Source organism: Temnothorax nylanderi, unplaced genomic scaffold (assembly GCF_030848795.1).
Source record: "Temnothorax nylanderi isolate EJ_2023f unplaced genomic scaffold, tnyl_v1.0 TNYL_tig0062_pilon, whole genome shotgun sequence".
Classification (NCBI taxonomy): domain Eukaryota; kingdom Metazoa; phylum Arthropoda; class Insecta; order Hymenoptera; family Formicidae; genus Temnothorax; species Temnothorax nylanderi.
The window spans coordinates 664,295-680,844 of NW_027249124.1; the positions used below are offsets into that span (position 1 = coordinate 664,295).

At 37.6% G+C, this 16,550-nt stretch overlaps 1 protein-coding gene and 1 long non-coding RNA gene across 5 annotated transcripts in view; one reads left to right on the forward strand and one right to left on the reverse strand.

The window, feature by feature from the left end:
- Positions 1–16,550, reverse strand: part of LOC139773479 (zwei Ig domain protein zig-8) — a 113,284-nt gene that overhangs the window by 17,036 nt on the left and 79,698 nt on the right. For all 4 annotated transcript variants that reach the window (XM_071707937.1, XM_071707934.1, XM_071707935.1 and 1 more), the window contains exons 4-7: positions 7,946–8,156; positions 7,502–7,555; positions 1,414–1,577; positions 215–371 (exon numbers count right to left, since the gene is read on the reverse strand). In XM_071707937.1, the coding sequence (XP_071564038.1) occupies positions 215–371; positions 1,414–1,577; positions 7,502–7,555; positions 7,946–8,156 (586 nt within the window). The remainder of the gene's footprint in view (positions 1–214; positions 372–1,413; positions 1,578–7,501; positions 7,556–7,945; positions 8,157–16,550) is intronic.
- On the forward strand, positions 326–12,810 carry LOC139773480 (uncharacterized). The gene is made up of 3 exons (XR_011718355.1): positions 326–407; positions 12,440–12,521; positions 12,590–12,810. It is a non-coding gene; the product is annotated as an uncharacterized lncRNA (long non-coding RNA).

The window sequence follows — 16,550 nt, forward strand, 5'->3', positions numbered from 1 at the left end:
GTCTGTTATTTTAGTCCTTCAACTTGTTTTACCCCCTTCGTTCCATTTAATTTTAAATAAATATTTTTGCGGCGCATGCAATCGATAACTAAATATATAAATGTATAAATACTATATAAATATACTTATATTACAGTCTAATTATTTGCGAATATCGCTAGTTTATTTTCTCGCTACGATATACCCGTGTGAGTGGTAAAAGACTGAGACTAACCTTCCTCAACGACTAAGGTGACAGTGGCTGATCGACCCTCCGTCGGCCTGCATGAATAGTTCCCGACGTCATCTTGAGTCACCGCCGCCAAAGTCAACACGGATACCGTACGTGCCGCACCCCTTTCGGTCTCTACATTTATCCCTCCACGCGCTGCCTGGATGAAGAGCAAACAAGTGAATTCAACGATAAAGTAAGTAATAAGGAATTTTTTCAATATTTGTGAGATATAGAAGCAAGATGCAAGTTTTTCTCATTTTCCATTTGTAATAAAGCCGAAAGATTTTGACATACATTGCTAAGACCTTATCCATTTCGCGTCGAAATGTATTATATAAAAACCTCTATATTAGTCTTGTTATAAAATTTTATGCATTAATGAATAAATTTGAGTTTTTGTTTCTATATCTCTCGCATCATGTTACATGCTCGAACGGAAATTTCATTATGCAAATGCGTATTTTTATGTGTGTCAACGTAAGCGCGATTATTACTACTTGAATCAATGGAATAAATGCAAACTGTCATTCATGCTACATAATATATAAGTTTTATTCCAAAATGAAATAATTAAAGTGATAATTAATATGCTAAACTGACAGCGCATAAAGTCGCACATGCAAGGAAATAATGGAACCTAACATACATCCAAAAAATATTGTAATACAACATCAATTACATGACAATCTTTTTTTAAACACATGCAAATCATTATACGGTCGCAAGGCCATTCCGCAAATAGGTTGTAATATACGTTACAATTTCACGTAACATTTTATATCTTCGAAACGCAAAGAGTCTCATTTTGTGTATATAATAAACAATAAGTAATGTAAAAGAAAAATATCACTAAAGAAGACTGACGAGTTTTAGATCGACGTTTCAAAAGACGCGCAACCAGGCAAGATAATCGCGCGCAGTCTCGCGGTGGCAAAACCCGCGTCGACTCTCGCCAAATCGATCAGCTTTCAACCATCACGTATTTCGCGCGAAAGAAACAGCCGACGCAGGCTACCACGCAAACAAAAATGTTGGAAGACACGGATAGGGGCCATATGACCCATATCCCTTCGCGTCGGGGCGCGCGATGATATACGAGCGCCCCTTTTTTCTCTCTCCTATCCTTCCGATTCCCGGTCGTCAAACAGAAATTTCATTAGAGCGGCCCGGCCCCGCGTATCCAGCTGAGGCTGCATTACCTGGAATGTTAGGAGTTTGTTATCCCGTAGCCATTGTACACCCCTGATAGGACGGGTCTGATACGGCGACAATATGACGCACCTCAGGGTGATCGTCGAGCCCGATGGCACCCTTTGCTCCCGGGGACCCATTATGTCCGCCACCGGCGCCGTACTCTCGTAGCCTGGAAGTCATGTACGGACAAATATCATGCGGCGGTTGAAGGCAATTGAATGACCGCGTCGTGACGAGATTACGCGCATATCCGATAGTTGAGGGTAAACCGCGATGGGGGGGACCACGCCGCAACGGCGAATTTCTTGACTGACTCTCAAGATTCGGCTGGGATCTTGATTTGAAACGGAAATGCAATCGGGATCCCTTAACCGATGCACTGCTTTAGAAGCGGCAAGCTTGATCGTGCTTTAGTATCAACACACGCAATATCAATTCTCTTATATGAAATGCAATTTCGCTAAGTTGAAATTTTGTTTGAATTACATGTATATTGTTTATTTAACGAATATATTAAATTGTGATATTTTTGCGTGAAAAAGTTATAGGTATAATAATACGCGCGCGCGCGCGCGATAGGCAAACAATACTTTTATTTATCAAAAATAATTTGCGGTCGTTGATTGTAATTGGTAATAATTATTGAAATATTTGTTTGTTAGACAAGCAGCTCGAAATTGATTAATAAATCAATTGCTAAAATGTAAAATATATATTTGTAGCATTTCTGTATATTTAAATTAAACGCAATATAATCGATATAATAAATACCACCCGATCAAAATTTACTCAGTGTCTAGATGTTATTTACATTTACTTTTACGTCGTGAAAAGAGTGTATAAATGGAAGAGAATATATTTTTTTAAGACACTTAACGTATACATTACTCTAATTCATAAAGAGATTTTCATAAAATCCCGGCGAATGATGTCGAAATGGCGAACAAAGGGCGGCGAGCACAAAGGAATTTACAACTTTTTAATTGACAACGTCATAACGAGCGTGACGTATCGTGAATACCCTCTAATTGATGCAATCCGTTTCTCGGTTTTAATATCTCAACGAGCGAGATTAACGCACTAGACCTCTTCTCTCCCGATGCCGCGATGGAAAGAAACACTCTGCAATAGCGCGCTTTTGCGCGCATCATCAAGGGTACTCGACGAATGTTATGTAATGATTTTAATTAATGCCAGCGTTATATCCACTTTCATTACGCCGGTGCTCCGCCGTCGACGCGGCACAAAGTAGAGAAAGCTGAGGTAGTGTAAAAAAAAACCGCGCGTAGTAACACGCTCTCACACGTAGATACACCGTCAAGCTTATACATTTTTGTTTAGGAAGCCAGGGACAAGTATTCGTTTAATGCGCGAGCCGCCGCGCCGCGCGCGGCACTGTATGCATCAGTCTTTACAAAGTGTACCGTAAATTATCTCCCGCCTTGAAAACTCTTCGGTTCCCTATTACACATGCGATGAATTGCGAACGGGCTTCCCATTACGAACTTTGCTACGTAATAAAGCTCCGTTTTCCTTTTGTAGCGCGTCCCATCCACGCACGGTTGCCTTTCGTCTTTACATATTTTGGGAATATCATGCTAACTCTCTTTAGAACTGAGTATACATAGATTCTCGAAATAGTACATATGTATATCGTCATAAGTAAGATATTAACGTGAGCGAAGACCTGATGCGCTGAAAATTGCATGACATGAATTTAAGTTTTAAGTGATTATTATGGAACATTATATCGAGAGAGTAGCATACAGTAGTACTGACATAATTTAAAATCATCGCACACGAAAATTATACTTTTTGTAACCTAATCTTGATAACCGATGTAAGCTCTCTCTGATTAGATTAATAATTCATCATCTCCAAAGCAGAAAAGAAAAATAGCCGAAAGAGTGGAGTTCTCCGTCTCCGTATAAAAATATCGAGGCCCGTATACATTATTCAGTACGAGGATCGCGGTCGAGACTCATTTAGCGGTTCAACCCCTATCCCTTAGAACTCTCAACTCTCGGTGGCCGAAGAAAAGGATACGAAGAAGCCAGGACCGCGGGATTAAGGATAATCCTATTAGACTTAAATGAATCCGGCGACGACTGCGTTCCCTCTAGCGAAATATTATGTTATGCTGTTATTACTGTAAACTCGCTCGCCGACGTTTCTTTTTTGAGCGTGCAGCCTTGCTTGCTCTTCTTTTGCGTCGCCGAGAACTTTGTGGATAAATTCTCTCATGATCCACTGGTACTCACCGCGATCGTTGCAATACCCAAGTGCAAATTCTTCATGTATATCAAGCATATGCCGGAGTCTTTATCGTGTTTTATCCGATTATGTATATGTTTTCTAATTACTTGTTGTAACAAAATTAAATATTATAATATAGTTCAATGACGAAATGCGATAATAATACGTAATTTATAACTAATAATAATTTTTAATCATTAAATTATATTATATATATAGATACAATATGTGCCTGAAACACAATTGCGCGGAGAAAAAAATTTACTATGCTATTGTGTCACATTATTATTCGCATGCACGCGGCGCGTCGTACTTCCATTTGCTTTGTTCCCTTTATTTATCTGTTATGAAACTTCGACAATATAGCTGGCAGCGATCTGTGACTATCTTTAAGTCTCGCATACATCGCGAACAAAAGCGAAAGAAGAAACTTGGCGCGAGTATATTTATTAGTCGGGTGAAACTGCATGGAGAGTGTTCTGAGCGGAAACACGTGATACGAAGAGAAATATTCACGGTTGCAACTTTGCCATTAAGTTGATAGTACCGCAAAATAGATGAAAACATATCGCAATAATGGGAAAGTAAGGCGTGATGTCCAAAGAAATAATTAATTTCATCGTTTGCGCGTTCGTATTTCTGCGTTCTGTATTTCTGTAAAGACTAAAAACGACGAAAAGATCGAGAATAAATCAAGAATCACGCGATCAACGATACAAGTCGCGGTGCTTCGGCAACATTTGTGAGATTTCCAATGATTTTGAGCGGCGGTATCAAGAGTAGACGGGTATCAAGCTCCTCGATATCGAGAAAACGCAGCTTCTCGTAATCTGCCGTCCCGGCGTAAACGAAAAAGTGTAGACGCCGGAACATCGAAGGCGTCAAGCGAGAGAGGACGACGTGTCTAAAATAAAACGACGTTACTTAAAAAGAATTATGAAGCGGCTGAAGAAAGTTCGCAAGAAGAATCGACGACGACGGATCACGAGCGTCAAAGCCAGGACGGTGTCGCACTTATCCTTAAGTGATTGATGTCGCTCGGTTCTGCGAGAAAAATAAAAAGCAAGCTTCTAATGATTTTTTAAAGGGTGTTCGGTGTACTACCGGACGAGAACGCGCCGGAGTTTATTAATATATTTATGAAAGATGCGATACATTATCGACGTCGACGCCCGAGACTTGCTAGTCCTTCAATACGATATTTCAATAATATTTTAAATAATCTTTGATTGTTCATTTTCATTGTCATATTTATCTATCGTGTTTGTTTGTCACTTACAATAAATGTTATGTTTCGCGGGAGAATATTTACAATGAAATTAGAAATAATATTAAAGCTGCGGTTAATCGATAATTGTTTGATGTGAGTATTACGAACTATCGCCTTCAAATATCGAATATCGGCGATATGTGAATTTAGACTCGAAACGGTCGAAGCAGTTCGCCAGGTACATACGCGTACGCTATGCAGATCTGATAATAAACTTTCATATAATGCACTCGCTACAGTTTCACAGGGTATTACAGTGAACAACAGAAATAACGCTGTTTACTCGCCCAAAAGTTTGCCACCGACCGTCTAAAGCGGTAAACAGGCATCGCGCAAGTTCTAAACATACGTTGTAATGTTACACTCGTAAAAGCTCAACCTAATCTTCCGTATACGCTATTGGCCATTATATCTAATTCACTAGATTTTACGTCTGTAATATTGGCATAATTTTTAAGTTAATGTAAATTTTAGTAAATCCAATGTGTTCATATATGTTTCTAAATTCGCGATTTCCACAAAAAATAAATAATACAACAAAAAAATAATATAGATAAAAAAGACACAGTAAACATTAATGTATATGAAAGCAGTAATAAAAATATATCAATTTAAAAAAATGTAATTTTTTATCGTCTTGCAGATAACTAATTGATGATGGAAATAGCAAGAAAATTTATTTCTAATCTATACATTTATAAAGTATCTGCAGTTAAAATTAATTCAATAATTAATAAATTTAATTCTCTTTTAAAAATCTTTAGTAATTAGTTGTATTAGTCATGTCACTCAGATCGCTAAAATATTGTTCTAAAGTATCTACAGATATACATAACTTAATAACTAATAAATCTAATCCTCTTTTAAAAATCTGTATAGCAGTTAGTCGTATTAGTCGTGTAACTCAGATCGCTGAAATATTGTTCGGTAAAATACTAAAAACAGAATTAATGGTGAAAATGATACCTTACAGGAGGGATGCCTTACATTTGTAATGATTGTATTACAAGAAAGCGCGCTTTCTTTGCTTTTGATAATTATCAGTAAGCTTAGCGCTGTACCTCGCGGCTGATTAATCGCGCTTTTTCCAACTGATGCAATCTTAACGACGATTCAACCAGTGCTTTCGGTCCCGCTACTTTCCGAGTGGCGAAACAAAGCGGAAATTGCCAGTCGTTGGCGATAAAAGTTATATTTTTAAATCCCTCGGTAATTAGGTCAATCTTTGCACCCGAGGGAATTTTACAGATTTATAATATACCGGTGAATATTTTTATTGTGAGGTGATGTTCATATTGTGATGTTCATCGCGCGTATTTTATTACGTTCATCATTCGTGGCGCGCATGCCGATAGAATGCAGAAACGGATGAATTTGAAAGAAGAGAGAAAGAGAGAGAGAGAGAGAGAGAGAGAGAGAGAGAGAGAGAGAGAGAGAGAGAGAGAGAGAGAGAGAGAGAGAGAGCAAAAAAAAGAATGCATCCTATCCGCGGTCCGCGAAACTTTCAACGAAGTTTTGATTGCATAATTGTACGCTTGTCCGAGTTTCGTGTCGATCAAGAAATTCATAAAATAATTTGCATGATATAATTTCAAACTGCGCGATACAGGCGCCCCATTTTATACACACCCGCGCTCACCCGATTTGGCTAATGCTGATTACGCGGGAAATTAATTATGCAAGTCTGCGCAAAATATTATCGCTGATATCACAGACAGTGAAATAAGTTTAGCGCCAGTGAAATTAGAATCACAACAAAATGCAAATACGCACGGTACAGCCATATAAATGTCGATATATAATTTCGATTGTTCGAAAATATGAGAGATTTAACTAGCAACACAAATCTTTTGAAGCAAAATTTACGCAGTTCAACAAATAGTAAATATGAATAAAACGGAGAGCTTGCTCTTTTTAAAAATTATATTTATGAGCGTAAAGCATGTGTAATACAACATGTAATACAACAATATAAAACAAAAATAACTATTTTTGGTTATAATCAAATGGTATATTCATTGAAAATCAAGTATCTTTAGATATTTCTACGTTTCAATCAAATAAATCGTATTTTTATCGTTTTATTTGACACAAAATTGAAACGTATGATTACGCACGATGTTCTATAGCTAACAAAGTTTAGTTTACCATTTTTAAATCTTTATCGCTATTACCGACGCGTCATTTTGTTTTTTACAAATTTAACACCGGATTCGTGATTAGCGACCTCAAAAACTTAAAGAAATTAATTTTCAGCCAGATCGAGTGAGTATTTAATGATTTCATCCGCCATATTGAAGCCGGATCGTAATTAGCGACCTCGAAAACATAAACCTACTAATTTTTGTGCAATTCTGATGATTCCCCGATTTATGGCTACGTTTTGGCCGAAATTCCCCACTGTGCGACGGTCTGTTCAGTGTTAATAGGGAACGTTTCAGTCATGTCTTTAAATATACGACCGATTCGATCGGCATGGACTGGAACTAAAGGAACGTTACGCTCATATATGTCACAAACGCGCAAGCCAGAAATACGCATCACGTCTGCGAGGTATATATACTTACTTATACGTGTCTGCTGAGAATGCGGCTCGTCATAGCCCTCCGGTTTGTCCGGTTCTGGAAATACAAAAGCTTTCAATGATGAAATATTATCGTGTCATTACAAAGCAAAGAAAGAAAAATGCTATAACTCAATCGTGAATTCCAACGTGATAAAAATAAAATTATTTTATTGACTCATTTTACCATTTGTATTATTTTATGCGATAAGAGATAAGTTGTTTCGTTCTTTCAAGATGAATATGTGTCGAATGTATCTTTAATGTATTCGACTCTTATGTGTTTGCATTACGTTGTTGCGTAAGAACATTTAAACTTCCGTAAAAGTTTAAATAAAGGTTGTGATTTTTATTTGCATAAAAACAAAAATGTCGAATTTTCCTATCGTAAATCGTCATATGGGGAGGCAAACGTGAAGGACGAAATGTGAAGTGGAACGACAATCACCTCGCACAGAAAGCTGCACTGCATACATGATCTTCGGTTCCGTATTGACCTGGCACTCGTACTTGCCAGAATCCGTCTTCCTGGCGTTATCCAGCCTGAGAGTCCAGGCGTCGCTGCCTGGGGTGTGCTGGGGTCCGAATCGCGCATCCGAGCTGAACGAAAAATTTCCCGAAGTGAGGATATGGAGATCTCTGCTCCTCATCCAGGAAACCTTAAATCAAAAATGCAGGTTGCTAGAATGAAGAAAACATGGTCTCCGTGCTTCAGGTGAATTTTTTAGATTTAATCTTTTGGTCCTTCCTGTGTCGTTCGAATAATGTTATAAATAATGCAAGTGAACAAATAGTGCAGGTGCAGTATCAAAAATAATTATTTTTTAAATTAAGTTTACGAGTATATAATAATGTTTAAGATTTAAATTCGATTAAAATGTATGATATAAACTTTTGACACAAGCATTATATAATTATATATTTAACTGAATGCAACCCGTTTTTTATTTTCATAACTTTCATAAATATATTTTATTTCCTGCCATTCATTAATACTAAAAAAAAAAATGCGAACAATTTATATGTTCCAAATTCTATGTATATATCCAATTTCAATGAGAAAATTCGAAAATAATCTTTTCACTTGTGCGTGCAGAGATTTTAAAAAATTTAAACAATATTCTGGAAATGTTCAACACTACCGTGTTGGATTTCTGTGTAACATTTCTGGTTCACATGCGAGAAATTTTCGGGCAAATGAGAGTTCGAGGAATGTAAACCTATACTTCGTAAAAAAATTCTTCGTTGCAACAGTACATATTAAAGATGCTGATATGGACGTGCATGCGATAATGGCGGCTCTCGGGGAGCGTAAAGTTGCCAGACTGCCATTGACGACGCTCATTTGTCAGGACGGTGTCATTTAGCCGATATGCGAGACCGCGAACGCCGACTGACGCGGTCTTAAAATCCGAGAAGTCTTACATGCACTCTAAATCAGCATATCCCTGCTGTGACTTATTTCTCCTTCGTTCCGCGACCACGTTATCCGAACACGTAACGCGTCGTGTAATACATAATAATACATTACGACGTGACGATAATAAAGTTAATGAAGCAGAAGCGAGAACATGCGGCGCGAAGGGTGGTAACGCGACGATGGGCGTAATGGCGCTAATGGATGCTCGATTACTCGAGCGGCACGCAATTATTATTAATTATCATCGATACTGTATCAGTGATAGCGTTTTAGTGGTGACCGGCATTCACCTCCTCTCGTTTAAAAACTTTGCTCCATTGAAATATCTATTCCATATAGTACTATAATAATAGATAAAAGTAGGAAATTAATGACTTTGGTCTTTTTTTTTCAAAATTCAGCTCTAATATTACTCTTAAATAATTTTGGTTTAGTCTTAATCGTTATGTTTCTGTACCAAATAATTAAATGGATTTAATAATTAGTTTGATATATGTACCTATATCTATTCATTATATTTTTGATAAAAATTCTAAGTTTTAGACGTTTATATTAGTTGCATAAATAGATGTTTACGCTAGTGACATAAAAAATATCCATTTATATTAGAAGTACTTGAATATTTTTCAATACATATAATATTATTGACATTTTTGATTTGTTTGGCTATATAATTTATATATGAGTAATATTATAATATACACATTTCCTATTTTTCATTGTTTAAATAGAATTTTTAAACAGACAAACACATAACGAGTGAAGAGGACTTGAAGAAAATATTCATTTTAAGCCAACTGCGAGCGTCAGATAATTCTTTCTGATTACTCATTCTCTTTCTCGTCCTTTCCTTCGTTATGTTAAAATATCGCACAATCTGTTTTAAAAACATTACTAATACGAGTGAATCTCAAAACAGGTCAACCACCTGTAATTTTACTGATTAACATTTGTAAACATGTATACACAGCACCAATGCAGCTAATCGCCACTATTTGAAGTATAAGTTAATAATCATCATTATAGCTTTTGCGGAAATAAATATATAAAATATTATTGTGTGTGTGTGTGTGTGTGTGTGTGTGTGTGTGTGTGTGTGTGTGTGTGTGTGTGTGTGTGTGTGTGTGTGTGTGTGTGTGTGTGTGTGTGTGTGTGTGTGTGTGTGTGTGTGTGTGTGTGTGTGTGTGTGTGTGTGTGTGTGTGTGTGTGTGTGTGTGTGTGTGTGTGTGTGTAAAACACTCAATAATTTATTCGTCGTGTGACGCTTAACTTTTCTATGTATCTAATTAATAAAACTACAAAATATGCAAATTTATCTTGACTGTATAAAAAGACGGTTTAATAAAACAGCAAGAAATTCGTGTTTTCCTTCTTAAGCAAAATGAATGCAAAATGTAACATTCCAGTTATAAATTAAAATAAATATATCTATATATAACTGGCATACATGTCTTACTACTAATTAGTCTTCTTAACAAAAATGTTTGGCTGTCCATATAATAATTATCGAAAATTGCTATGACAGTTTAAAATATTTGCTCTATTAGCACATCTTTTTTCTGCATGCTGCTTCGCATTCTGAAAAAAGTAACTGATATCGATTCTTCTCTTCAACGTGAATTTTCTTATATACATCCAGGTTCGTTGAGCCTTCCTAATGGAATATTCAGTCTCAGCGGACTGAAGTCAAGGACGAACCGAAATTTTTGCGAGTGCAGCATCGCCAGAGCAAAAGGTGCAATCCGATGAATATGGTTACCGGACAGTGCTTATCTGATTCTCATATTTTTCGGCACTCGGCCGGCCAAACGGTCGGATATTAGATATCCGGTTATCGGCTGGTAGTCATTTCCGGTCTATACCCAGTTACCATTTTCCCATTGGCTATTCCGCGAGGATGCCTCACTGTGTATTAGCTTCGTCGATGAACGCCTGAGAATAAACGAAGCGCCTGATGATTTGTTGCCATGCATTCCGGTGTATCAAAAAATGGTTATCGATTCGTCGCCGCAAAAACGTGAGACATCCGCCGTCACATCAGCTTAGAGCGGGTTTTGATAACGTTATAAGTAATGATAGGGATTACGAGCGCTATGCTAATTTTCAGCTTAATCTTGTACACTTGAAGTTTTTGAGATCCGGATCGAAGGATATTTATGGTGATACAGAAATGTATTGCAGAAGTATATTTATCATGCAATTATGTATATATTTGTGTACTTGTGTAATTATAAATTTAAATCTTCGATCTTCAAAACAATTATTTTTGCATTATTAGGATAATGATATAATGATTCTCACAGTGACTTCGCAATCTTAATTCCAAGATCAAAAACTCAAGAAGTTAATTCTAACAAAGTCTATTCCAAGAAAGTCTATTCTCTAAGAGAAACACACTTAAGAATACTCTTAAGACGCATTCTCCTATTTAGTTTCCTCTTATTCGAGGAATTAAATCGTGCGGACTTTTTTCCCTTCGATTCATCACTAACAGTGCCGTCGAACACAATCGAGAATGTCCCATCGACGTGACATCAAGACTACGAGAAAGTCCAATAATCTGGACGACAAAAAAAGAAGGCAGCGGCGGGCGCGTAGTCTCGAATATTCCGTCGGCGTGGCTGTGGGACTCGAGATTTATCGTCGTTATTAAAACAAGCGCGGTGATACACGAGCGATCTCTGGTCGGGCGAACGTAGACATTATTCAAAGGGGAACAAAAGAAGTCTAGATTAATCGGTAATTAAATCGACGGCGGAATACCGCGGTACACTGATACGCGCGCGCACCCGCGACTTGCTTCTCCCCGATTTTATCGGCCTGATTCGTGGGTTGATGCATTTGATGTATTTGATCATCATCGGTCCCGTGTGTGCGCCGTACGGTTTTAATGGAGCGTCTCGTTCCAATAAAAATAATCCGATATGTACACTTTATTGTATCATTAAAAATCTTTGCGTATCTACGATCGTGAAAAAAAAATCTGAAACATGCGAGAGACAAGTAGAGAGATCAAACTCGTTAATACATGCACCGTCGAGGATAATCGATGCAAAAAATATTTTTGTATTGAATAATGTATTAAATGGTTTATTTCTTCAAATTGCTCTCGTTTCTAAAGAAGCACGTTCTAGCCAAATCGCAGTCGTTCCTGAATACAAAGCAAGTAACAGATTGTACGACACGTACGTGTAATGTAATGTATGCTTATATATACGTAAGCGACATTGTAAGGAATAAGCAAATCTATAATTAACTAAAGGTTTCTCACGTTGAATACGCAAACGCGTAATGATTCCGGCAAACGCAGAATCGGTAAAGGACGCGCCGACGAGCAGGATTTATGCGTAACGTGCTCTTGTATGACGCAGAAGCATAAATTATTGCTAAGAATTTGATTATATGCGGATGCAACATAGGTATATGCGTCAGATTAAACAATTATTCAAACAAAAAGTGAATTTGCCCGCGTCGTGCAAATATGTCGCCTACAGAGATTTATGTGTTTAAATTTCATTACAGGTGGAACTGATCGCGTAAGAATTGACCTCCATCCTTCTTTCATGTATGACAATTGTTAGTTGACTATAATCGGCAGTAAGAGGTAATTTATGAATTTTCATATTTTTCAATGTCGGTAAACATTTATGTTATTAATGAGATAAATTTCAGGCTTTCGAAGAACATAGACATTACGCGCGACTTCACGCTTACAACTCGTAATTTATTATATGTAGAATTATGTTTCAATAAATAGCAAGTTATCTCCTTGGATGTCAATAATTTTGTAACAATATTAATAAAATGTCATATTTGGCAAAAGCATTAAAAGTGATCGCATTTCATTGTAGAGCTGAAAAGAATCGGTTCAGCATGACGGAATATAATTTTGTCCCCAGCAAAAATTATCGTTAATTGTAAGTCTTGATAGATTTAAAAATATTTAGAGCTACGAATTTCCTATAAAAAGATATATATTTCCAATAATTTTCATATATGATAAAAATAATACAAATCTACACCAGACCGTATAGACCATAGCGGATTATAATAATCTCATTTAAATCTCGATCAGACTTTCTCCGGGGAGGGAAAATACCTCCAAGACCACAGAGGAATCCGCTCTTAGCGGAATGCACAACTACATAATGCAGCGTCGTGAGGAAAGGTTGGTTTGGCAATAACATTAGAGCGAGAGGGATTCCACCATGCGGCACAACACGTTATACGGCATGTTGCAGCGGGGGTGGCGGTGTATCATGGCATTTGGTCGTACGCCAGTGTGCCTGAATATACCTAGGATGGCCCAAAATAGAACTGGCTTTGAGGTCGCGAAAGAGGAAGAAGCGAAAACGATGACGGGGGGAGGAAAGGAGAGGACGCGGTCGGGGGGTCGGGGGATGGAGACGCCGCGGCTGTTAAGGAACGTCTTGGATACGAGGAGGGAGACAAAGGACGGCAATAGAGAGCCGACATAACCGCTTTCATCTGCTGCGTCGGCACCATCTCGGATAAAAATGCAACGGGCTCCTGGTCGTTCCAACATTTCGCCGTACCTTACGAGCATCCCGCCGCCGCGCCGCGCCGCCGCGGCTCGACCGGAATTTTCCGCAGGATGGCACCTTATGCACGTCGTTCCACCACACTCGGCTACCTTCCGCGGAGAGAAAACCAGCCGCGCGTACTTTGCTCATGGCTTTATACATTAGGTGTTGTACGCCATCAATAACGCGGCCGAAGCGTTCCCCCAATTGAAATCCGACATGGGAAAACTTTAGAATGCACTTTCTGTTATTTATTCCTTGGCACGAATGCGTTATTGTTCATTCTATATGTGCCCCGATATCGAAGAGCTTTTTTTCTATATACGCACGCGTGAAAAGTATTCCTTTCTTTTAGATTATAGATTTTAAAATATTAAGATAAGTTATCCTATTATTACATTCTTTTATCTACATATTATTTGCGTTTTTTCTACTAAGCCCTTTACTTTAAATCACTTTTATCTGAATTGGATTTGTGTGTTTCCTTTCCAAATATTACCGCTTGCGAGAAGCTGCCTTTTACACATTTAATAGAAAAAAATAGTACTCGATTATCCAATATCTTGAAAAAATACATCTTGCCCAAGATCTATCTCATATTTCGTAAATTAGATTATATTGCTCTCAATCTTGTTTTCCCAAATGTTGTAACCGCTGTAAAATTAAATTATTTATTTAAAAATTCAAGATTCCTAATTATTAATTCATAATTCTTACTTTCTAATTCTTTTCAACAATCAAATTTTCATGGTCAACAATTCAACGAAAGAAGGGTTAATAAAAGAGTCTATCTAAACGAAGATCTCGACGCCCTGTAAGTATGCCGAGATTTCGTCTACCGGTCGTCGTGCGAATCGGACCGGTTCTCACAGCCGATCGTCCGACATCATTTACTCTCCCGTTTACCCGACGAATCACGACGCGACAGTCCTGGATGTGCTTTTGCTCTTTCAGCTAGATGGGTGCAGGTGTCCGGGGGAACGGCGAAAGTACGTCGATGGAAGCACAATGAATTAAGGGAGTTCCTCGCTCGCTCGGAGAGTCGAGAAAGTCACGAGTAGTCGAGCGAAAAGAACGGCGAGGATGAAATTGGGAGGAAGAGCTCGGGCGCTCGGCACCGAAAGAAAGTCCTCGATGGCGCCATCGAATCAGTGTTCCTCAGGTAAATTATTTACTCCTGCTTCCGCATCGACGATAAGAATCGCGGGCGTCGTCTTACCACTGCACCGCGAGGGACGACGACGGTGTCCTTCGGTTCGGTAAAGCCGACTCAGCGCTCTCGGATTTACATCTGGCTAAAGTTGTTCGGCAAGTGCGATCGTGAGATTGGCAACCTTTGTGATCCTTCGTTGCTACTTTCCAGCTGAGTTCCTCGTTGCGATTCCTCTTCGCGGAATAGAATCGCATGATTAACGGCGATGAGATTTCCCCTCTGACAGCTATCGACGTTGTCATCGCGATTAGATAGTTCGCATTTTGCCATACCGCGAGGATAGATAACGCAATTTCTTGAAGAGATGGAAAAGACGAAAATTCATCACTTTAATTTTGAATTTTTAGAACATTGGAATAAAACTTTCCATTAATCATCGTTATCTACTTTTATAATCTATATAAACTTCTGTTAAAAAATAGATGTCTTTTAATAATCTATAGCAGTTACGTGCATTTCGGTAAGTTTTAGGCGCAGCCTTCCACGACGATCGAGAAGTTGAAAAATTTACGGACCCCCACGCAACTTTGCGCCGCGTAATCCTCTTCGACATTCGGACCGTGTGCCATTTCCGCTCGGCGGAACAATTTTTACACTCGCGCCGGCCAGCAGTTTCTACCTTTTTCGATAAACGAAATCGGATTAAAAAACGGACGGTGTGCATTTTTCCTATCTCTACGCGGATAAAAAAATGTCACTGCGGAAGTAATGTTTGCAGGCGAAGAGTTTGATCAGGAAGCTTTGCGGTGCAAAATTTTACACCTGTAAGGATGGCACTTTTCCTTTAGGGAAACGACGACGTCTATCGGGAACATCGATCCTTTGCGAACAGCAAGTGTTACTAAGCGTAATACAATTTTTTAATTAGTTTGTGATTTTTACGGATATAGCAGAAATAAAATTATTTATTTTCTCGTAATTGTAGCTTTTACGTGTATTTTAGATAATTTACAATGTTCAACGCTTATTTTTATAAATTTGCAATAAATTCTTTACAGTTATTCAGATGCTTATAGCATCAAAGTTAAATCGGATCGATTTAATTAGGGAGAATTTAATGTTCCAACAATAACTGTGTTTTAAGTCCGACAAAGAATCGGCGCGCAGTTTACTAATTGTAAGTTGGAATAAGTAAGTATACATACACATAGAAATAGTATTAGACTACTAAGATCCAAGACCGTAAATGGCATTTTATTCTAATTTGATTGTATATCACAACGGTCTTATTTCTCTTATATTGCTTATTTTTATCTTCTATCTAAAAACCTATAATTTAAAAAATGAGTATGTGATAATCAAAGAATAAAAGATAATCAGATCATTTTGTTGATAATTGAATTTATCAGTAGTTAAATTCGACTTAAGTTATGACGCAGTCTCTATTTGTTTCATTTGCGTATTTTACATTCTTCATTTTAATGCAGACAAATTTGAAACTTTATAAACGTTAGAACTTAATTACTTAAGAGTTAATGTGCATTCAACTTTAGGAAGATTAGATACTTTGCTTTCCGAGTATGAAGAAAGTTTACCTCGAAGTAAAATCAACGTTAATAAAACATTACCCTTGGAATAAAAGATTGTTATCTTCTGTTAAGACGTAAAGAGCACATAAAGTTCCACGTAATTTTGTATGTCTTAATTTTAACAGCTCTTATAAAAATAAGCGGAACGAACACATCTATTCACTAATAAATACTCGCATACACACATTCGAAGTTCTAAAATTGTATTATCACTTTTAAATGTTATTAAATAACTTTGAAGCTCTAGTCGAATGATGATCTTATCATAGTCTGGTTAAATACTCAAATCACGTATTCCAACGTTGGAGAGTTTTCATGTTAATCGACAAGCAATCTCTAAATGTCAT